Below are 22,830 nucleotides of genomic sequence, written 5' to 3' on the forward strand. Positions count from 1 at the left end.
TTTTGCCTTGAAAACTCCAGGATTTGATAATAAAGCCTTTGAGAGCCAACATATTTTTCTAGGGGTAGCCTGAGTGCAAAATCTATCCCATCTGGCAATACTTTATAAAAGTTAAACCAGGGGAAGAGCATCAGGCCCGATTCTGCAAACATTTAAACATGTGTTGGACCAATCAAGAGAGTGAAGTTACTCTTGGTACATTCAGGAGTGAGTTCTCGAGTCTTTGTAGTGTGAAATAAAGTGCCTATGTGAGTGTTTCTGTGCTGGAAGAGTTGTCCTCGGTCAGCATAACCATATAGAAAAGTCCACCCATTTGCAAAATGCACTTAAAAATGAGCAGATTATTAGCTAATATGTTTGTAGAAATAGCTTAATGAAGATATTCCCTGAGGAATGAATAAATATTAGGATCACAATTTGGTGTCCATGGAACATGATGGCATTAATGTGAACGAGTAACTGAAGGAAAGCACATGCTGAAATACTTTGCTGGATTGGGACCAGGATGCTTAGAACAGTGCTGGACCCTTCACAGCAACAAGGCACAAAAAATGGATTTCCCATGTGAGGGGGACTTCCTACTTTTTTTTTTTTAGGTTGCATTTTTGGTACTCCTAAGAAAAAGCACAGAGATTCTCTGTCATGTATCTACCAGTCCACAGTGAGCTTAGCTAGGTTGCATGCTTTGGTTAATCAGGAAACTGGTTCATCTCTTCTGTACTTTCAAATCCCAAAGGCAATGGAAGAAGTTCTGACAGTGTTTAACAGTGGTGGCATAGTATCTCACGATGATCACCTTTCTTGCCAAATACATGTTCAATCTCACACTTTGTGCCAGACTTCATGCAACCAAAAGCAAACGCACGCTTGGTGCTTCAGGCACGCATAGGCCTGTCTCCAACACAGGGCTCCTTGAGTTGTGTCAGTCAGGTCACCGTGTCGTCAGCAAAAGCAGCCACCTTGCCGAAAATCTGCCTGAGTGGCATCAGGCAAGGTGCGTGGGTGTGAGCCATTGCTGACAAACTGTGTCCCCCACCAATGCCAGCTCAGGGAAATGTCCCCCGCTGTCAGCTGCAGCGTGCACCCCGGGATGGGTCAGGCAACCGGGGACCGAGGAGGCAGCTCATGCCTCCTGGGGGTTTGTGCGTGGGCAGAACAGAGTTATGTGTCTCCGGCTGACGGGGCTGGGGAAGCAGTCCCAGCCTCTGTCCCAGCCTCTGCTATCTCCTGGTTTTCAGACGTAATCAAAACAAACTTCGGTGCCTAATGACTTCATCTCTTCTGTGTGCAAAACACCTGAAAAAGTCAACAGTCCCTTAAAACATCACGTGGAGAACGATGAAAGTTGGAAAGCTGGAATGATATTTTTTTTTTTTTTAGCCAAGACAAAGTACTTCAGCAGTGACACTATTTATCCACATTTCTAATTGGTTTCCTCTAATTATGTAGGCTTTTGACCTTCGAGTGCTTTATTCCCATTGTTTTCAGTTGATAACATCCAAGAACATAAAGTAGTATTTCAAGAGTCTGGCGATAGTAATGAAACAAGTATAAACAAACTTAACTCTTTAGTTACCGTACCCCACCTTTATGAATTTCCTGTCATTGAGGGTGATCGCCTAAACAACACTTTGTCGGACATGACATGAACTCAAATGTGTGAGATCACTGGCAGGTTCAATTCAGATGTCAAAATGCTTGCAAGCAACAGTGACATTTATTTCTGTCTTTCCATTTATACAGTCCTCCCACTGCAATGTAAATGTTTGCTTGACTGAAGTTCCTCAGTAGTTTGTAATCATAGTTTAAAAAAAAATGGGGAACTAGCTCTTGTATTCTTTGCTGAAACAAAAGACAATTAATGTAACATGCTGTTGTGGCCAAATTAGCAACTCTCATTTTTCCTTCCTTTTTAAAGGTGTATCAAAATCTGCATATCCTCAGTCTCATTCTCTGAGAAACAACCTCAGCAAGGATAATGGTTCTCATTCTGATTTAATCTCCTCACTGGGGAGTAAATTCTAGCATGCTGTCTGATTTAAAATGATTATTGCAGGATCTTAACTACGTTCCTTTAATTTAGGAAGACATGCAATTCAGCTGAAAAAGGCCATAATTCAGGAAAACAATTTAACACAGCTTAGCTTTAAAAGACATACTTTATATCTTGCTATCTTCAATTATAATTAAGCATATGTATAAATTTATGCATATGCATACAAGTGGTTTTCTACATTGTACCTTGGATATTTTCATGTATGCTGTGTGCTCTATTAAAAAAAAAATCATAAAATAATAGTAAAAAAAATTTAAAAAAAATACGCCAAAGGGCTGTAAACCTTTCAAAGCAGTCTAGAACACAGAAGACACATCAGGCTCAATTTCTAAGGTAAAAAACATTTTTCAGTACTCTCATCTCTTTTTGAAGAATAATTCGTGCCTTATTACACAAGTGAGGTAATTGGGTCATACATGACTTTTCTGAATGAAAAGGTTATTCTAGTCTGCATCTCCAAAATTAAAAACAAACTTGCTTGTTCTTTTGATTTGGCTGACCTTTAATAAAAGAGCATTTTGTAGCAGTGGAAAGGTACTTCTGTCTGCGGCTGTTAGGAGAGTAATAAAAATACCGCTGAATGGAAAGACACCAGATGGAAGGAATGTCAACATACTGGAACTAATTTAGGAGATTGCTCTGATAGAGAGCAAAGGCATGAAGAGAATTCAAATGGTTCCAGTGCGAAGAGATTGGCCGCCCCTCTTAAACTAACAAACTAAAATCCTTACCCCAGGGTTACATGTAAACCAAATGGAATCAACCCACAAGGAGGTAGTCCATTAAGGCGGGAGGGGGGGGAAGGGGGGGATCCAGCCCCCTCGGCACTCTGTCTGACTTTAGCATCCTGTGAGCGTGGAGGAAGGGCAAAAGCGTTGTGCTTTATTTTGCTTTTTCAATTCAGTAGTAAATAAGTCCAAAGCAAACTGTCCTACTAGAGAGGCGTACAACATACCATTAAATCTTTTTGCCTGGTGTTTGCAAAACCATGCCCGTGTGGGCTTTCAACACATTTAGGGTGAAGTCCGTTTTCAGGAGTGTTTAAGATGGGTAGCGAGTATGTTCATCCAGTGTCAAATTTGTCCCATGGAATTTCAGCAGTGATGACTCTGATGTAGCTAAAGGGAAGAATTTAGCGGTAGGATTGAAAAGAAAAGAAGAGTGCTGATCAGCAAGAGGTCCCTACGCAACTAGTGCTATTTGGAAAATGGAAAGCTGTAGATAGAAACTGAGTTCATCATTTCATGGCCTCTAAATATAAATAAGTGGAGAGATTATATCCAAGAATTATTGCTATAGTAGAACAGCCTGTGAAAGAGACAGATTGTTGATGTTACAAAATGTACTTTGTCTCAGATATGTCTTTGGTAGTGAGAAGTGAAGTTCTTTCCCAGTTTCATTTATGTTCTTCAATGAGCTCTGAAGCCAGCAGATTTGGTTTCAATTATCAGCCTAGAACTATAGAACTGTCTGTCATTTTTTGGTTTGTGTTTGTTTGGTTTTTTTTTTAAATAACGAAACAAACATGTTAGAGTTAAGGGGGGAGTTTAAAGAAAAGCTGTAAGAAATCTTTCTTTGACCACTTAATCTTAAGCACCTGTTGGTGCTTGGGTGGAGTAGTTGTTCTTAGCCTCTGCTAAGGCTTTTGGGGTGAACAGACCAAGCCCAACCAAGCTTGTAGCCTACTGGAAAATGCTGTTTCTCCACATTGCTGTCCCCCGTGTCTTAGTACGTTAACACAATATTCTTGCATGTTGTTCCTCACACCTTATGCTACATCCCATTCCCGCTCCCTGGTTCCTGATGTGTTCTCACAGTGCTGTCCCTCCCTCCTCCCCTGTGGCCAGGTGAAAGTGTAGCCATCTCAGAAGTCAATACTTCACCCTGCAGGCTCTGTCTGCAAAGGAGTGCTAGCATTTTGCAGCCACTACTGCCCTGCACTGCTTGACTGCTATGGCTGAGATAGTGCAGCATCCCTCCCACCACACCGAGGTCTTGCTGCAGCTCTCCCAGCATAACTCAGCTTGCAGAGTGGTGGAAACAAATACAGTGGCTCAGAAATAAATGACACGCAGGTTGTAGCAAGCATTTATCCTGCTGCTGTCTCCTCTAATACATGGAGCTCATGCCTCATATCTAAGCAACCCCCATCTCTTGATTTGCGATTGACAGAACATCTCTCCACCCATCTATCTGGGTGTTGATACTGACAGTTCTCCACTTATCTTATTTGGCCAGCTCTGTTTGCAGAGTGTCGATGGTTTGAAAGAATCAAGAGCAGCCCCACCTTTCTTATACATAACCTCCCTCCTTCCCTTGACCTTGGTTAGGGTTGAGGAGCAGGCTCGTATGACATGGCCGTCCCATCAGTAACAAGCTGCAGGGAATTCCTGGGACACAGTATCCTGCAGGAGCCGTGCTTCTCCGTTCGCAGTAGCTGCAGCCGAGGTTCAGGCAGACTTCTAGGCGGGGGCGAGTTTCAGAATGAATATGCAGTAGGATGGCAGGTAATAAATCATTCGCAAGGAAAACAAAGAGTGAACCAAGCAGTCCCAGAAGCTATATGGGGGCAATCCGTCCGTCATCAGCCTGCAGGTTACGGCCCAGGTGTTAACAGGGCAGTCTATTTATTACCTCATTATTATTTGCAGTAAGTCAATCCAGCCTTTAATTAATGCCCTTCTCTCTTCTTCCAGCCATTGGCCACAATGCTTTCTTGGAGCATATGTTTATAAAACTGCATACTGTGCTCAGAAGGGAAATTCAGAAGTGTCTGTATGAAGCCTGCCTGGCATCCTAACTGCTGCTGTGAAAATTCATGGTGTACATGGCTGATAGTCTGAGACTTGCCAGAATACCACCTTGTCATGTGCCCGATTGTTTTGACCACTACATTCCTCTTTAAGATTGTGTGAGTGTAGACATAAATCCTACTGCCTTTCCACTCCCTATTCCTTCCGTGGCAGCTCCCATTTCAGACCTTTTTGTCTGCTGTTCAGTTCCCTCTCTGCAGAAAAGTAGCTGCCTACATGAGGTTCAGCTGATACAATGGAGATGCTCTAAACTGAAATGATGTAGTTGTAAAAAAATACCTCTCACCCTCACCTCTGCTCCTTGGTGAAGAGATAAATTGCAGTTCAATTCTGTAATCGCTCAGCTATGATGATGCCGAGGAGGCCTCTGTAATGTCATCTAAGGCCAAGGGTAGTGTTCTACTCGTAGTGCTCCCTCATGAAGAAAAAGATGTGCCCATTTGACCAGAGTGTGCTGGCAAACTGAAACTCACATACAAGTTACTGGGTTGCTTCTATTCTCATTGACTCTAGTGCAGTTTTCTGACAAAAATTCAAAATTTGGAACAGTGATTTATGCTTTCCGAAGTTCAGTTTTAAGGTATTGCCTCAGTTTCCTAGAGGGCATAATAGAAAATTTGAAATGGAAAGTACCTTTAAATGCACATTCCTCCAAACCAAGTGCTTTCTGCTTCATTGCTGTAGAAATGCAGGAAAATGTCTTGATCAGAACTTGTATTAAAATGGCAAATTTTAGTCCAGAAAAATTAGATTTTGGAATTTAAAACTTTATAACGTCAGGGATGATTTGAGAAAGCTCTCGTGACTGAGTGCTGAAGGCGAAACTTAAGTAAAAACACCGTCTGGAAGAATGTTCCATCGCAGCAGGGCTGTTATTGCTGTTATTGTCATCATCAGCACTGAACACCTGGTAGGGTATCAGCGATCAGGGGAACAGGGAAAAGGGCCGAGGGCCGTTTCGCCCCCATCTGTGCCCCTCTGGGGAGGTGAACGTCCCCCTGAGCTCAGGGTGGTCATCGGCTGGTACTGCTCAGAGTGTGCACTTGCATGAGAGTCCACTGAGATCAGTGGTGACATGTGGAGACTTCACCTATATGTGCATGGTATAATAAACCCTAAGTCATTAAATCAGCTGAGTTTGCAGGGGGAGATTGATGTTGTTTTGTTTTGTTTTAAATCAAATCGCTTAAATAAGAGCATTTTTAGTGATTTATCTCAGCTTACTGAAGCTATTTCTTTTTGCCTTCCTAAACAACCGTGTATCTAACGAGCCTTTGCAAGCTTAGAGAAACGAGAGTGTGCATTACTGCTTTATTGGTAACACATCACAGCACTTCCCTATATGACACAGGGCATGTTCCGTTTTTCCCAGACAATATCAGTCTGTCATTCTTGGAGAGGATACTGTAAGTATAATCCATCCAGAGACGGCTTTTCCAGTTTCCGAAGTTTATTGCTAATGAGGATGCACATAGGATGTAATCACTGGCAGGAGCCTCTGCTTTGGGGTACAGCGAGGCCAGCAGACAAGTAAGCGGCCAATTTTATCTGGCTGTTCGCTCTCCCTTTTATCAGAGCTCTTTGGCTGGGGTTCAGGGGTGTTAGAGGGAACTGCAGAGGCTTTGGCTTGTAGACTTGAGTGACAAGGTGTGAGAGGACATGAGACAAAGCCTAAGAGCAGCAAATATCTGTGTGTTGAGAGAGGCTGCTTCGTATTTCACTGCAGAAGTTGAAGGTTGGTTTTGTGATTTTTTTTTTTTTTTTTAAGAAAAACACTACAGACTACTAGCTGAGCTTTGCTGAAGAGATACAGGAAGGCATCATTCCAGCAGGGCTGGTCAAAACTAGCATCCGTTTGTAATAACCCCTGTAACCTCATTAACTTGCAGATGCTTTGCTGCCAGCGTGAACTGGCCTCAGCAGGCTGCTGCCACAGATAAAAAGAGAAGGCAAATCACCATGTTTTAATATGAGCAGTGGTTATTTATGGCAGGTGCAGGAAGTTTCCAGTGGGTTGCAGAGGATTTTCAGTGTCAGAAGGGAAAGGCTATTTAGCGGCCAGGGCATTATGGCAATTCGAGACTACTCACAGCCTGCTTTACTAGATTAAGTGTTCAGTTATCTGCAACTCCCAGTGAAGTCCTTGACAGCATGTGGCACAAAGTACCCTCAGCCCCAAAGAACAGTCAAGTTGTGATGTGTATTAGATGAATGTTCCTTGGACTGCTTACGTGAGAGTTGCGCACTGCTGCCGGCTCTGCACAAGTGGCAAAGGACGTATCTACAGCATGCAATGGGACATGCGGAAGAGGCAGGAGATAAGTAAGCTTGAGAGTGGATTGGGTGCATGAGATGGGGTGCAGAGCCATACTGACAAGAGCTGTACAGCTCTGGAGACATTGAAGCCGCTGCTAGCTCAGGTGTCTGTGCCCACCATGCTGTTGCACAGATTTGGGCTGGAAGTGGATGCATGCATCAATTGACTTGTTGGATTTTGGTGGTAGGTGAAAGCCAACCAACAGTCATTATAAGCCAAATGGCAGTTCTGTATCAGCCAGTTGTTCAAGACAAGGTTTATTATGCCTTCTATTAACCCTTTCCAAGTGACGTGATAGCTCACGTTTCCTTCAGTCCTCTGGCCTCAAGAGGAGTACTGGCAAGAGGCAGTCCCTGTTGGAGCTGCAGTTAGTATTCAGATGTCGCTGGGACAAAAGCCCACCTGACCTCATTAGGATCAAGTTGACTTTGCCATCCTGTGACCCCATATTATAGAGGCAAAGACCTTCTTTCATGTAGCCGTATTAAAGTGACAATAGCCTCAACTTCCTTCTCTTGGTCTGAAATGTTGTAAACTTCCTCTGGAAAAGTTTAGCTTTGGAGATTGGTTTTTGTGGTGGGGTTGGTAGTACGTCTCTCCAGGCTGCGGTGATGGCATAGGATGTGTTTGGTCATGCCAAGTCTTCTTCACCCTTTCAAGTGTCAGTTTTCAAATGCATTGAATCAACTGTGGTGTTTTGTGTTTTTTTTTTCTTTTATCCTGTGTAGTGTTTGAAAATAAAGATAAGATTGTGATCATCATGGAGTATGCAAGTAAAGGAGAGTTGTATGATTACATCAGCGAGAGGCGGCGACTGAGCGAAAGAGAGACAAGACACTTCTTTCGACAAATAGTCTCTGCTGTACATTACTGCCACAAGGTGAGCAAAGGATTTGATATTAAAAATGCTATTTGAAGGCTGAGTAGTGACATATATTTCAAAGCATGTCTGGGGCAACAGCGTTCATTATTAAGTATGACAGCATGTGATTATATCAGCACAACTTTCATTAAAACTGCTATAGTAGTTCACTGCCTGTTTTTAAAGACGGAGGATGTTTTCCTGTGTTATGGCAGATACCAGCCACTCCCTTACATTAGCCCTACATTGCATTTTTGGCTTGGAAATAATTCTCCTGACACTAAAAAAAATAATTAACAACATAAACTAGAAAAGGCATCCCATAGAACTTCTACAACATTGTTATTAATACAATCAAATTAATTATGGTTTGCAATTTGAATATGCAAGTGAACAACTTTAGAATAGGAGATAAAATATATGAAAGGGAAAGGTACGTGTGTTCATGTATGTTCATGTACTCATTCTGGATACGCAAAACCAACTTTTCCAGATGTAGCAGAGGTACTAGAAAGATAACCTTTGCTAATGAATTTATCCATCATGGTACCCACTAGAATGACAATTTAAGCAATTAAACCCAAGGTAGCTGACTGGCTCTCATCACGGACCTTTTATCCCTGCTTATGAACCAACTGCACAGAGCCAAAACTTGCATGAGGCTAAAGGCAATGAGCAGCTAACACAATTTTTTATTTGAATTCTTCAACACTTTAATCTCCACTTGAATTCTGATAAACAGGGACGGTTTTCAAAGTCCTCACTGCGCAGTGCTGAAAAGCCGCAGCGACCTTCCCTGTGCCGTTATTTTTTCCCAAATTTCTTTAAAAAAGGCACAGGCCTAAACCCAGCTTGTTCGCTTCCATCCCTAACATTTACAGTCCTTGAGGATTATAACTCTCCTGATCCATGTGGCTGCACGTTGGAGGAACGAGGGCTTTTGTGAGGACTAACGTCATTGACAGATATTGTTTTCTGGTGCCTGGGAAGAATATATTGCTTTCACGCAGTGGGGGCAGGATCCGGGCTAGAATTAAGTTCGGAAAAGACACCCCCCACCCCTCCTGCTGTTTCAGAGGCTTTGTGGGAGGACAGATTCCAGTCATTCTTCCCTTAACCACACACCAAGTGACTAATACATCGCCTGTCACTAGTCACTGGGCCGTGAGTGTTATGACAGTGAAATCAGCCCTGAAATGTAGATGCAAAGACCACCCTGCCGGCTCACCTTTAATTTTCCCAATAATTTCTCATGTTCTCCCCCCTGTTTTTTTCTTCCTTGTTTCAGAACGGTGTTGTCCACAGGGACCTAAAATTGGAAAACATCCTGCTTGATGACAATTTTAATATTAAGGTAGGATTCTTTTTCTCAACTTCTCAGAATGGATTTGCATGTTTTGTAAAATTTCTATCCAAAGTATTAGAAGAGCCAGTGTTATGGCAACAGCTACTAAGCAACAGCATCTGGCAAAAGTCTCAGGGGTTTTGGAGATTGGGGAAAGAGCACCACTGGTGAAGAGTCATACACGCTAAATGAAGCTTTGCGTAATTTGGGGAAGAAGGCCCTGTCCTGCCACCCAAGGGCCACGATTCCCACAGCAGTATCTATTTACTGGTAGGAAGCAGCAGAGCATTTCGTGCAGTCGGGTTTATTGTACAAATGATAGTATTGCTGACTGCTGCTGGGGCTAGGAAAAAACTCTCCTGGTCTACAGGGTTCAAGTGCCTCCTACAGAACACTCTGAATATCCTTTTGATCATGGCTGGAAAATAAGCAAATAGAATTTCAAAATAAACCTAGTAAAGCACATGTGCTTCATTAGGAAATGGCCTTGGAACTCCAGACACAAACGTATACTTTGGATAGTGATGTCAGTGATGTCATTTCCATGTCATTTCTCCCCAGTGAAAGCATGGGAATGACCTTTTTTCCCTTCTTCTTTTTTTCCTAATTGCTGTAGCACAAAGATAAATAATGCAGAGATGAGCGTAGTTTCCAGGTGGCTGAACCTGTTTCACTTGCAGCTTTGTTCCTCCCTGGATAGCTGGGTATGAGGGTGGCTGGGTGCGCTCATCTATGGGCAGACAAACGGAGGGAGGGACACCGAAGAGTTTCTGCTGATGCTTGGGCATCTTTGCTTAATTAACAAAGTAATTGAGGAGCTCCCTGCGTAGCCAAATATCTAAATAGCTTGGATCTTCATTTTGTCTTCGCTCAAAGCCATGGGGCTGCACACACTGCCTTCTGCACTTCACACTGGAGAGATTGTCTTCATTTTAAGCTGATGTGCAATGGGAATGGAAAGTAACATATGGTAGCTGCCATCTGTATAACGCTGATGACAGAAGCTAACTTGGATCAACTAGTGGATTAAAGGCAGATAAATATGTGGTTTCTAAAAATAGGCTTTTGCAGAAGGCGCATCCAACGCAATACTTGGCCGTTTTGCTGTTCACATCCAGTGTTAGTGCGAACCTCCCCACTCCTGTTCCGACAGGGACACTGGCTGCAGCAGCCCGAGCTGTTCTCAGCAGCGCTGAAAACAAAAAGTAGCCTTTCTAGGACATTGTATACGAAACAGGCTTCCGCAGGCAGGATGACCTTTCTTTCCGCATTACACGCCAAACTATCTTCCCAGCTAATCAGAGAATTCTTGAGAGAAAAGAGGAATTTGGGGAATTTGCTAGCTGCAGTGGCCTGGAACTCCGCACTGTGGTCCTCATATGCAAAACCAATCACTTCCCTAAACCTCCAGGGAGCTGTGCTTTGTCAGTAGGCTCCACTCCCTCCCCTCTCTCCTTTATGGGAGTCTAATCATCCTGTGGGCAGAGCAGGAGGACGGGACAGGGACGGGGACTGTGGAGGTGACCCAGGAGCTTCAGAACCACAGTTGCATTTCAGCTGCCATAGCGAGTGGCATTGCTGTGGAAGAAATTTGGGTAGCCGCAACTCCTCACATCCCTTCCAGTCATTTGGACATCTCTTTCTTGAAGGCTTATTTTTCCTGAACTGCGTTGTGTTTAAGCTGCTGTGTAGGTATTTTGCGTATTTCCAGCCTTTCCTTAGTTACTTCTCTGCAAACCATAAAGCATGCCTCTGAGGGGCAAGGCTGCCTCAGCGTGGGTAGGTGGCCGCAAGCTCCCTTGTTGTCCCCTGGCAACTGTTTCTGTGAAGGGTCTTTATTTATTAGCAAGGGGCTATTTATTCCTAAGACCAAACTTGGGGAGCCGTTGGTATTTCATACGTCCTATTATTAATAGGTTTGAATTTGGGTTACTTCAAGAGATGTCTTTTTGCATTGTTTTCCTTTTTCTCCCTGCTCTTTTTTTTACACCTCGTGACTCAGATGAGCTTTGAATACTTGATGTTAAGCACACTGCCACTATTTCTCTGATACTGAAGCTTTGAATATGTTACTGTGGTTTCTATGCTACTTGCACAGAATTTTACTTCCCACTTTTTCTTTGTTTGACTAAACAGTAACCGTTGGCAAGGAAACACATATGGAGCTGCAAATTATTTATTAGGAGTATATATATCAGGTCCTCATTCTGAGAGTATTTATATATGGTTTATTCAGGCAGAAAAAGAGAAATATGCATTTTGGGGTTGGGTATTGACTGATGGCTTCAAATACTCAGTGGAAGGCGTTTTCTAGAAATGGAGTGATAGTCTTATCTATACTTTCCCAGTATTTATATTTCATTCAGTGGATTACAAAGCACTCAGAAAATTGGCAGTTTGATTTTAAGAATGAGAAAATGAAAGGAATCTCTTTGTTCTTGGGTGCAATGTGCAATTAAATACATGTTTCTGAAGAAGACAGTAATCTATACATTATGATATACACAAACATGTCATACTAATGTGAAGAAAAAAATAAGACGTTGTAAAAACAGATCCATGTATAGCAACTTCACCAATACTTTTAGAACAGGAAATAAAGAGGACAAGTAATCCATTAGAAATTATTAGCCAACCTAAAAGGGCCCCAAGCCATTTTACGTGATACTACACTAACTTGGAAATGGTTCTTAAATTTTAGCTAATTAAATTAAGGTCATGAAGGAGTGTATGGAGACATAATCAACTTTTTTTAAAAAAAAATTATGATAGTGAGTAAAAATCTATGGAAATGGAGTTATATGTTGGAGTACAGCAACTAGGAAACACCAGTGTCTGAAAGCTGACAAAAATTACACATTTTGAAGAGTTCTGCAGGTCCGCAGGCCAGAGGTGGAGGGTAATGAAGGGGAAGAAATTAATCTGATCTGTGCTATGTAATTATGTTTTTCAGGGACTTGGTGTATGCGGTAATATTTCCTACAAACTATTACTTAAAACCCCTAAAGGCAGCAAACACAAGTGAATAAGGCGAGTTTTAAACACTTTAGAGACTGAACATGCACGCAGATCTATGGGGTACAAGGAGCTCATCCAGCCAATCAATCAAACAGTACCTTGCCTTGCTCCCCCGATATACACCCAACTATCTGGCAGAAACCACAGTGGGAATGTTTCTCCTGGGACCTAGCCTGTCTGCGCAGGTCAACAGTGGGGCACAATCCTACAGCTAAACCTTACCAAGACACTGCAGCCTCCCAGGGTAGAAAAATGTTATTTGCTTTCCTACCTTTTTCGTGGTGCCACGTTCTTTAAAGGAATAACACGGTGATGAAATTCAGGTTTCTGCAGCGCGTACAAGCCTCTCCTTCCTCACATTCATGTGCCAGCTGCTAACAGCACAGTTCACCTTAAAATTTACTCTGTTCTCCTTTCAGCTGCCTGTACTTGCTGCCTTCCACCCTCCAGCTCTGAGTAATTTGGAGCTGCCCCTTCTGCTTGCCCCAGGTTCCCGGGGGTGGGTACAACTGCTCCCCCACCATGTAGTGGTGAGAGCATCCTCTCACTGGTATTTTCATCCCATTGAGAGGATATCATCGTTCATAATCCTAACACAGCGGAGGGTGGGCAGGGTCAGACAGGCAGCAGGGCTAAGGCAGCCCCAAAGCACCGAAAGAGCTGCCCTGAGTTGGTGAGTTAGATAGCTCTTTGTGGGAGGAGATTCACACCAGCTTTAGGCATCTTCCTTGCCAAGAAAAGTTGGACCAGATGATCCTTGAGGTTCCTTCCAACCTGGTATTCTAAAATCTGCATTTGGTGGTCTTCAAAAAAAGCTGTCTGGTGATGTCATCTTCTCTTAATTAGTTTTAAAAGGACTGAGGATGCTAGTTTTTGGTTCATTGTAGCTGTGAATTTACTAGAAGAAATAGTAATGGGGCGAGGATGTAGCTGCCTCTGTTTGCTATAGCTCCTGCAGTTTGGCCTGGTGAGGACCACGTGTCCCTGGTGCAGCACTGCAGCTCCCCCCTAGTGCCTAAATCCCCAAAACTGCATGCAGGGAGGTGGAGAGAAACTGCTGCCCAGTGCAGCAGCTGGGGAATTAGTGCCTCTTGCTGGCCTGTCCAAATACTGTGTCCCTGCCCCATGCCACAGCCTATCCCCAGGGACACATCTGTCATGCAGCCTGGTATGATGGAGGGGGGCTCCTTGTTCACAGTAGGGCTGTGGTGGCTCCTGGGCTGGGAATTGCACCTAAAAGAGATGTCTAGCAGAGGTTGACGTAAACTGTATGATCAACCCCAAAGTGACAGAAGGAGAGAAAAATGCAAGTATAATAGTAACATAATCCTACTAACTGCACTTTCTCTTGAGCTGGTAAGGGGACACCAATCAGACTAACCACTAAAAACCCATGAGGGTTTCATATATACAGAGTAAGTATATGTAATTGGGATTTACCATGCTGGAAGTCTCACCCACTGCACATACGTTTCATTTGCTTTAAGAGACCTAATTATTTCTCTATCTACAGTACAAAGAGACAGATTCTTAAGTGGGATAGAACTGACAATTTCTGTGAGTGTGAACTTCATGGAATTTATAGTCCACACTTAAACAATAAATTACATCTGGTTTATCATAGCTCACAGTAAATATGAAACATATACCTCCTGAAGCGAGGGGAATAAAAGTCCACTTCCCCGCTCCTCCCAATTTAGGAAGTTTTTTTGACTTGATGCCTTAGTTCCATTTAAGTGCCAAGAACATGAAGTAATGTTGGCTTCTATTAATCTTGTTTTGCGGGGCATGACAGTTTTAATGGGAAAAGCTGATAAACATCAGTCTGTGAGTATGGGAGTGGACTGTAACATACTCTTTTCCTGAATGGTCAAAATGAAAACATAAATGCCCAAGTCTGAGAGTTCTTAGTGTTAGCAATGGTATTTGTGTCCCTATATATATATTCATGCGCATCCACATGCATTTTATACATTCCATGGTGTTAAGGGAATGTATTTTCTTAAGGAATCACACTGTGCAGTGTTTGTCCTTGTCTTAGCTGCATCCTGAACTAAAATAAAACTCGATGACCAGCACGAAGTTTTAACACTGAAACGATCCCATTCTTCCCCAGATTGACAGGGCACACTTCATAAGGCTTAAAACCAACTTCCTGCAAGCCAGGCAGGGTGACTTGATAAGAAAGTGGAATTTAGGGCAATTAAGTGCAATCTGAGCCATGAGAATATGTTTGCAGACTGCAATTGTACACCAGCTGTTTTCAATGACATTCCAGCCATACAATGACGATTTTACAAACCGCATTTGTTTAAGGGTTGAATTTTCTGCTGTGGGTTCATAATATGCTGTTTGGGGGACTGAGTGAATTCAAACTATGAATGGACATGGTGAGATGAATTAACATTAATGAACAAGAATCAGCTGCTCTTTGAGCAGGATATTGTGAGTCCAAATTGTCAGTGGAACACCTGCACAAGCAGAACATCAAAAGAGGAGAGAGTGAAGCATGAAATCTCATGTTTGCTCTGTGACTTTAAAAATTTTGTGAAAATGATATTTTTTAAATTAAGTTTCTATTTTTAACATAAAAGTATCTATACCTATCTATATCTATATTTATAGATAAAGTGTGCATATATATATTTCTGTTTTGGGGTAAAGAAAGAAAATCAGGAACTTCTGTCCATACTTCACCAACTTTGTTCATTTTGGTCGCAACTGTGACATTTTTAGGTGTAGCTGTAGGAGTTCGGATAGTAGAGACAAAGTCTGTCTCCCAAGAGTTCACTAGATATTGCAATGAAATGGGTATTAACAGCACTGATTATACATATTTTAGCAAGCCAAGAGTGAATGATGCTGCTGGTAAATCCTTTTCTTTTTCATTCACTTTGTGTTTTCCTGATTTTTGTCTTGTGAAAATTCCCGGGATTTAATTTCTTTCTGGTAGAAAAGACCTGAATAAGGTGAAGAAAAGCCAGAGAAAACGCCTGTCTCTTATAGCTATAAATTGATAATACCTTTTTTATGCCTGTGCTTAATGTCTTTTATGTTGATAGTGGGCAGTAATAGAAGTATGTCTGGGAAAAAGAAACGTTTGGGTTTCAAACAAGATAAAAAATGAGATGTGTTGCCTTGTGCTGGAGAAACAAAGGAAATGCAAAGGTTGTGGGAGTATTTAGTGTTGCTATCCTCAGCCTTTGTTTTGTAAGAACAAGAACAGAGAATTGAAGTAAACAAAATATTTGGACCTGATCCTGCAATTCCTACATGGGCAAAATTCCCAACAGTCTCAAGGGAAGTTTTGTTTGTGTTGGGAAAGCCGGATTTGGGCCCATTGTTTCCAGTTAGGAACCAGACTTGTGTTTATTATCTCATGATAGACATCTCGTGTCTTGTGTTAACAGCTCAGATTCCTCAGCCAGAGTCCCTGAATCTGGAAGAGTTAGTGAGTTCCTCACTTTCCCCCTCTTTCAAGTGTAGCTAAGTTCCAGATGATCTCAAACATGACTCTTCTGTAGTGCTTAGTTTCCTGTGATGCTCCTGCCTCACTCCTCCTGTTGGATTTAAAGGTCTTGGCTTTTGGCTTGCATGTGCGTGATAAGAACTGTAGTGCTTTCTGCTTGCTTTCCTTTGGTATTAATGATTACACAAGATGAAGAACAATCAGTGGACAGCAGGCCCAGTGCCTCCCAGTATGAGATTGTCTTTGCAAGCGTAAGCAATTTGTCCAGGATAAAATTACTGGCTGATGGTTGTGCAGTCAGTCAGTGACCTGTCTGTGAATGGAACCAAAGCATCCTTGTTCCTAACCTGGAGGATTTTACCTAGGGACCCTTCTCCTTCTCTGCATGGTCTTTAGAGAGAAAAGTAAAAAAAAATCATGGAATTTTTAGAACCCATAGAATGGGTTGGTAAGGGAACTTGAGAAATTATCTACATTGAGATCCCTGCCCTGCAGCAGGGTCAAATACACCTAAGTCCTTCCTGGCAGATGATTTTCTGTTGCATTAATATATTGTTAATACTACAGATGGCTCATGCAATTCTATTTGCAGATTGCCGATTTTGGACTCTCCAACCTTTATCACAAAGACAAGTTTCTGCAGACCTTTTGCGGAAGCCCACTCTATGCTTCCCCTGAAATAGTTAATGGACGACCTTACAGAGGCCCAGAGGTAAGAAGGGTCAGTTTTTACAGGTGGCGTGGGGTTGTCTTTGACAATAATGTTCTTGAGGGTTAGTCTAAATGCTAGCATTGCCACATGTGGTCTTGCTTGGGTCTCTCCCACATTGCAAGTTCTCAAGCTGCCTTCATTTGCTTTTTTTTTGGCTTTGCCTGTGGTTAGTCAGATGTTGGATACCGGCTTGCCGGCACAGCTGGAGGTGATGCTGCTCTTGTGGTGCTAATGGCAGGGAGAACAGTGGGGATCAGCTTTCCTGGGCTTCACGTGCGTTGTCTCTGTCTTTCAGGTTGACAGCTGGGCCCTTGGTGTATTGCTTTACACTCTGGTTTATGGAACGATGCCCTTTGATGGCTTCGATCACAAAAATCTCATCAGGCAGATCAGCAGTGGAGAATATCGTGAGCCAACACAGACCTCAGGTATAAAAAAAGAGTGAGGGCTGAGTACCGAGCTGACAGGAGTTCAGAATGGAGGGTTTGCCTGGCCCCTTCCAGCATGTTTTGGTGTCATATTAGAATGACGAGTAAAAAAAAATCCCTCGTTCCCCTACTGACTTCATCTGCTATCAATTCCCATCTGGGTACAGCATTTACCAAAAGCCTTTTTGAAATGAAAGTTTTATAGCACATACATTTTATTGCCTTGGGGAAGCTGTAACAGGCTCTTTTAACTAGATCTATGACAGTGGAAGGTCTGTTAGCTATTGCAAGTGGAATTGTTCAGACAAGCTGTAAACCGATACAGCATACTGGTACAGATCAGTCCTCTAACTACACTGTGGTATATCACAAGCAGAGAGAAGATGAATGGTCACAGCGACACAGTCTCTTATCCAAGAAGGCAGGCCAAAATCTGAATTAATGCCAGTATGTTCGCATTTACTTCTGCTCAGAAAACACATTAAGCGGTCACCCAACAGAAGAGCATCAACTACGTCTGGGTCATTGATTATAATGACTCCTTCCAGCCTTAAACATCTATGTATATATTATATATTTAAACAAATATTTATCTTGTATCATTTGATTGCCATCCCTTTCAATTTTCTGCCTTACTCTCTTTGTGAAAATATACCTTTAAAATGTACAGAAGACTACACTGTTTATGGAAAAAGTAAATACAAAAGCAGTAATGTGTAGATCATTTAAAATATCCCTATTCCCCTTTGTTTTCCTCTAAGTTTTGTAATTATTAGAGTTGATAGGTTGGTGACTTCCATCAGTAATATGGAACTATTCACTGACTAATACAGTACAAACATTAATTTCTTTGGTAACCCAGTGTACATTTCCCAGAGTGAATAATTTTCCTCTGATAAGAAGTAATTCTCAAATGCATTTTCACACATTGACTGATGGCCAAACATTGCCCCCTTCCACTTCTTCTTTAGTAAGGAGCATTATTTTTGCTCATTTGATTAGCTTCACATTTCCGTTTTAAACTGAGAAAACCAAGAGGGCCCATATTCTAAATACTGTATATTCCATTCTTTTTCCATAGATGCTCGTGGTCTTATCCGATGGATGCTGATGGTAAACCCTGAACGCCGAGCAACCATTGAAGACATTGCCAACCACTGGTGGGTTAACTGGGGCTACAAGAGTAGTGTTTGTGACTGTGATGCCATGAGGGACTCCGAGTCCCCACTGCTGGCAAGGTTCATTGATTGGCATCACCGATCTACTGGCCTCCAACCAGAGACTGATACCAAAATGAAGTGCCTTTCTAAGCCCAAAGGTCCTGAAGTCACACTAGAGAGACAAAGGTCTCTGAAAAAATCAAAAAAGGAAAATGACATTGCACAGTCCATCCAGGAAGGAGGAGTTGAAAATGCATCCAAACCCATCTCCAAGAGACCCAAAGGCATCCTGAAGAAAAGGAGCAACAGTGAACATCGATCTCACAGTGCAGGTTTCATTGAAGGAGTGGTCAGCCCAGTGTTACCCTCTGCTTTTAAGCTGGAGCAAGAGTTGTGTAGGACTGGCGTAGCCATTAAAAGTGTTGTGGAGGGAGAGGTAGCGGGCAAATATGGCACTAAGCAGTCTTCACTAATGCCAAAAAAAGGAATCTTAAAGAAGACTCAGCAGAGGGAGTCTGGCTATTACTCCTCTCCAGAACGAAGCGAATCTTCTGAACTCTTGGACAATAATGATGAGACAGTAAACAGTGACATTTCTCCAGGGGTCACAGAGCCATCCAGAAATGGGTCTTACAGCCATTCCTGCAGGCGTAAGGGCATCTTGAAACATAACAGCAAGTATTCTACCAGCAGCACTGAATCTGCTTTGATTAGCCCTGACACACCAACGCTGGAGGCCATGGAAGAAGTTGTCCTGCCTGGGGATGCATTACCTCGAAGTTACAGTCGTCCTTCCAGTGTGATTAGTGATGACAGTATTTTGTCCAGTGACTCCTTTGACTTGCTGGATTTGCAAGAGAACAGGCCAAACAGACAGAGGATACGGAGCTGTGTCTCTGCTGAAAATTTCCTCCAGATCCAAGACTTCGAAGGACTTCAGAACCGCCCACGGCCACAGTATCTAAAACGTTATCGCAACCGTCTGGGGGACAGCAGTTTTTCCCTTCTCACAGACATGGATGATGTGACTCAGGTCTACAAGAAAGCCCTAGAGATCTGCAACAAGCTCAACTAGCAGAGGGAAGATGGAAAGGGAGGGAAGGGAGTTTTTCTGTGTACCTTTATGATGGAGTAAGCCAGGTCACTCATTTGCTGACAATGGTAGGTTTTGCTTCAGAGGACCTGACTGTACCTACTTAGCTGAACTCCTAGTAATGTAGCCCTGAAGCCATCTCACACTTCTCTTAATTTTGTGTCCTCAAAATATTACCTACCTTACCAGAGAAAAACCTTTGGTCTTTGTATACGTGATGAAAGCACATCAGGATCTAGCAGGCAAGAGTATCGAGATTTAATGGCTCAGAGTCAAAGCTAGACAGAATTAAAACTGGAAGTGAGGGACACACATTTTGAGAGGATTGTAATTCATATTAGATTAGCTTTATCAAGAGATGAGCTGAATTCTTCAAGTAAATTTTGGATGTCTTTTAGAAAGAGAACTTTTATTTTCTCTGAAGTTATTCATCTGGATACAGGCATTGCACGTTGGGATCCTTGGCTTGCATTATGCAGGAGGCCAGGCTAGGTGGGCACCATGGTCCCTTCCACTGGGGTCACCCGAGAGGTTCTGAACTCATTCTGGTACAGATAATTTGAGAGGCTCACCCCAGAGTAACCTCACATGTTGTAGGTGGACAAGTGGTGGAGAAGACATTCGGATCTGGCCCCTCACAGAGCCATTGCTCCTCAGTGAGCAGGGAGCCCTATAATTGTTGCCAACTACTGCTCATACCAGCAAAAACGGTCACAGAAATGATAAAGGGAACTGGAAGGAATGGATGTTATCAGCAGCTAAATGACCTTTTAAGGCATTTCAACCCATGTGTTCAATTTGTGACTCTTTCAAAATGGCCAACCAGATGAATGCCCAGACAAAGACGGATCTAACAAAGGGTCTCAAGGGTCAACTGACCCTCCAATCTAGAGTTCAGTCACTGTCAGCAAATGGTGCCACCTTGCTGTTAGCTTATAGTATTTGAGGGTGACAGGTAGTTTGTGACCAGAATGTTAGATAAGGAAAAGGTTGTAGCATGTAGGAAATGGATAGAGGTCAGAAAGTTAGTGGGAAGATGCCTTTCTCCAAATGAAAATGTTTCTAGGTAGGTAGTAATGGAGCAGAAAGAATTGAGCGACGAAATGATAATGGTAGATTTGATAACAGAGTTTGCATAAAATTGCAGGCCTCTCTCTTTATAGTGTAGCTGGTACTGTGTGTGCAATGGTACCAGTTGGAAAAAAAAACAGAAGGATATGTGTTTGTGTTTTCAGACATATCCAACTATCCAGACTGAAGGCTTCAACTCCCATAAAGGTACCACATGGGTCTACTGGATTACCTGAATGTAAGCCTATGTCGGACAGGCACTGTGTGTTTGACAGGTCTGGGCAAACTGGAATCTTCAGGCCCATTTCAGTCTCATTTCCATGAGCACGTAGCCCCTGGCTTTCTTGGAGGTGCACTGGTGCGAATAAGTGGCAGGTTTCAGCCTATGATGTCAAATGATCCACAGCTGCAAAACTTAATGTCTACACACATACCCAGAGCAGAGGACCATGGGGCAAGCTCTGTTCTCACTCCTACCCTGTAACTGGAACTGAAAGCAGAATTTGGTCCACTGTGTCCCTAATCCTAAAGATCATGCGGAAATGGAATAGAGTTCCTCTGGGGATTCCCTGGGAATCAGGGGTAACCCCGTAAATCATTGGCATCTGGGACAGGAAGCTGTTTCACTTGCAGATTCGTTATGCAGTGTATCATGGTACTTTAATCTGCCGCTTCCTCCTAAAAACCAACTGGGCTGCCTAGCAAAAAGATGAGTGAGCTTGAATTTCCTAAATCAGTTAATCTGCCTTTATGGAGAACCTTCACTTATTGTGAAACACTGGACCAAATTTGGCCCTGGAGTAAACGGCATCAATACCATGAAATCTATGAGAGACGTGCTCTCAGGCAGTCAAGTGGAATTTGGCTCAATGTCCATTTGCTCAGGAAGGGCAACTGCGGGTCATTTCTCTACAGATGTGTACCTCTCTGTATGATGTTCAGACATCCCATCTTCTCACAGGCCCTGCATGTGCTCCTTTAGTCCATCCCAAATCAACACCCCGTTTTGCAGTCTATTGCGTTAACAAGTTTGCCGCGCTGCATTTTAAAACAACTCGACATAGTCTCCGTGGCCTTTGTGAAACAAGGATGTGCTTTGGAGCCACAGCTTGCCACTCGTGCCCCGGAGCATGAGAGCCAGATCCTCAGCTGGTGTAAATCAGCGCTGTCCCATTGACGTGACGGAGCTTCACTGTGGTGGGGTTCCGCTGATTGACACCTTCCCTGCAGATCTGGCACTAAACCTTGAATGGGTTTATAGAGGTTTCAAGACGAAGGGAAGGGAACTCAGCCGGCCGTGGCAGGGAAGTGAGGAGCACCCCGAAGGCTCGTATCTCCCGAGGCCTTTGCCCAGGCCTGCTTCCTTGTGTACAAATGTGAATGAGTGAGTGACTGCTTGCTGCCAAACTGGAAATGTTATGTAGGGATTTACTGGCATGTTACTGGCATGTTACATGTTTACTGGCATGTTATCATTCCTAGAAGAGAAGAAAAAAAAAAAAAACTTGACTGCACATTGTTATTATTAGTGTTGTGATTTTTATTTAATTTTTTTGTAATACAAAGTTGACTTTTTTATTTGAATTTGTCTTTTTTTTTTATTTATTGGTCTGAAAGCCATTTCAAAGGTATAATAATATATTTGGTGTAATTTAATTGGTGCAACATTATTTTACAGCTCCGGCCAAAATTGTTTGGTGTTATGTTTTGTTTTTTGGTTTTTTTCTCCCAATCCTTGGTTGGTTTGAGCTCTACGAGGCACACAGGGGAAAACGCTGGATAATCACCCAAAGTGTTTGTATTTTTAATCTGATACTGTTTTTTATTAAATAAAATGAAATTAATGTAACTGTGAAAGGTCTCTCTCTCTCTCCCTTTTCTTTTCCACTGTACATCAGCATAAGCTGAGGCCAAATGGTAATGAACTTGTCATGCAGAAATACAGCAGCATCTCAGCACATTGTACCAAGTTGTTTATGCAAAGCTTCTTGGCTCGTTTCTGCATTTGAATATAATGTGGGTGGCCACAGAGACTCCCGTGCTACGAAGCATTTGGCACTGCAAAACACCCAGAGCTTTCAGCTGTAGAAATGTTTGGTGGAGAAGAATAGCTGACTGGGGTTTGTCTGCTGGAGATGAATGGGGTTTGTGGGCCAGGTGTGCTGCAGGTGAGACAGAGCAGGCGCAGCACAACTCATTTGTAGCCCAGAGACAGACGGTCACCATCCTTTCCCCTCTCTGACGGAGAGCAAGACAGTTTGTTAACAATTTAAAAGTTCCTATTGGCATATTTTAGGGGTTGTTTGGGCAAAGAAGACTGGTGGCCATCCGCTGCTGTCAAATGTGGGATGGTTTCAGTCAGATGGCTTTGAGCAGCCAGTGTAATCAGCTGGTGAGAGGGAAAAAGGGAGTCAATTTTCATTTTTTGGAGTCCTCTTGATAACCAGAAGGCTTTAGATTGTTTTTGTTGGAAAGCGGGTAGGTCT

General features: G+C 42.8%; 1 protein-coding gene across 1 annotated transcript in view; it reads left to right on the plus strand.

Moving 5' to 3' along the window:
* Positions 1-19,255, plus strand: part of NUAK1 (NUAK family, SNF1-like kinase, 1) — a 22,958-nt gene extending 3,703 nt beyond the window's left edge. The window contains exons 2-6 of the mRNA XM_009885553.1: positions 7,915-8,066; positions 9,337-9,402; positions 16,473-16,592; positions 16,888-17,020; positions 18,102-19,255. Of these exons, the coding sequence (XP_009883855.1) occupies positions 7,915-8,066; positions 9,337-9,402; positions 16,473-16,592; positions 16,888-17,020; positions 18,102-19,255 (1,625 nt within the window). The remainder of the gene's footprint in view (positions 1-7,914; positions 8,067-9,336; positions 9,403-16,472; positions 16,593-16,887; positions 17,021-18,101) is intronic.
* Positions 19,256-22,830: the final 3,575 nt, after the last annotated feature.

The sequence above is a fragment of the Charadrius vociferus genome, unplaced genomic scaffold (assembly GCF_000708025.1).
Source record: "Charadrius vociferus isolate BGI_N301 unplaced genomic scaffold, ASM70802v2 scaffold865, whole genome shotgun sequence".
In the NCBI taxonomy this organism is placed as follows: domain Eukaryota; kingdom Metazoa; phylum Chordata; class Aves; order Charadriiformes; family Charadriidae; genus Charadrius; species Charadrius vociferus.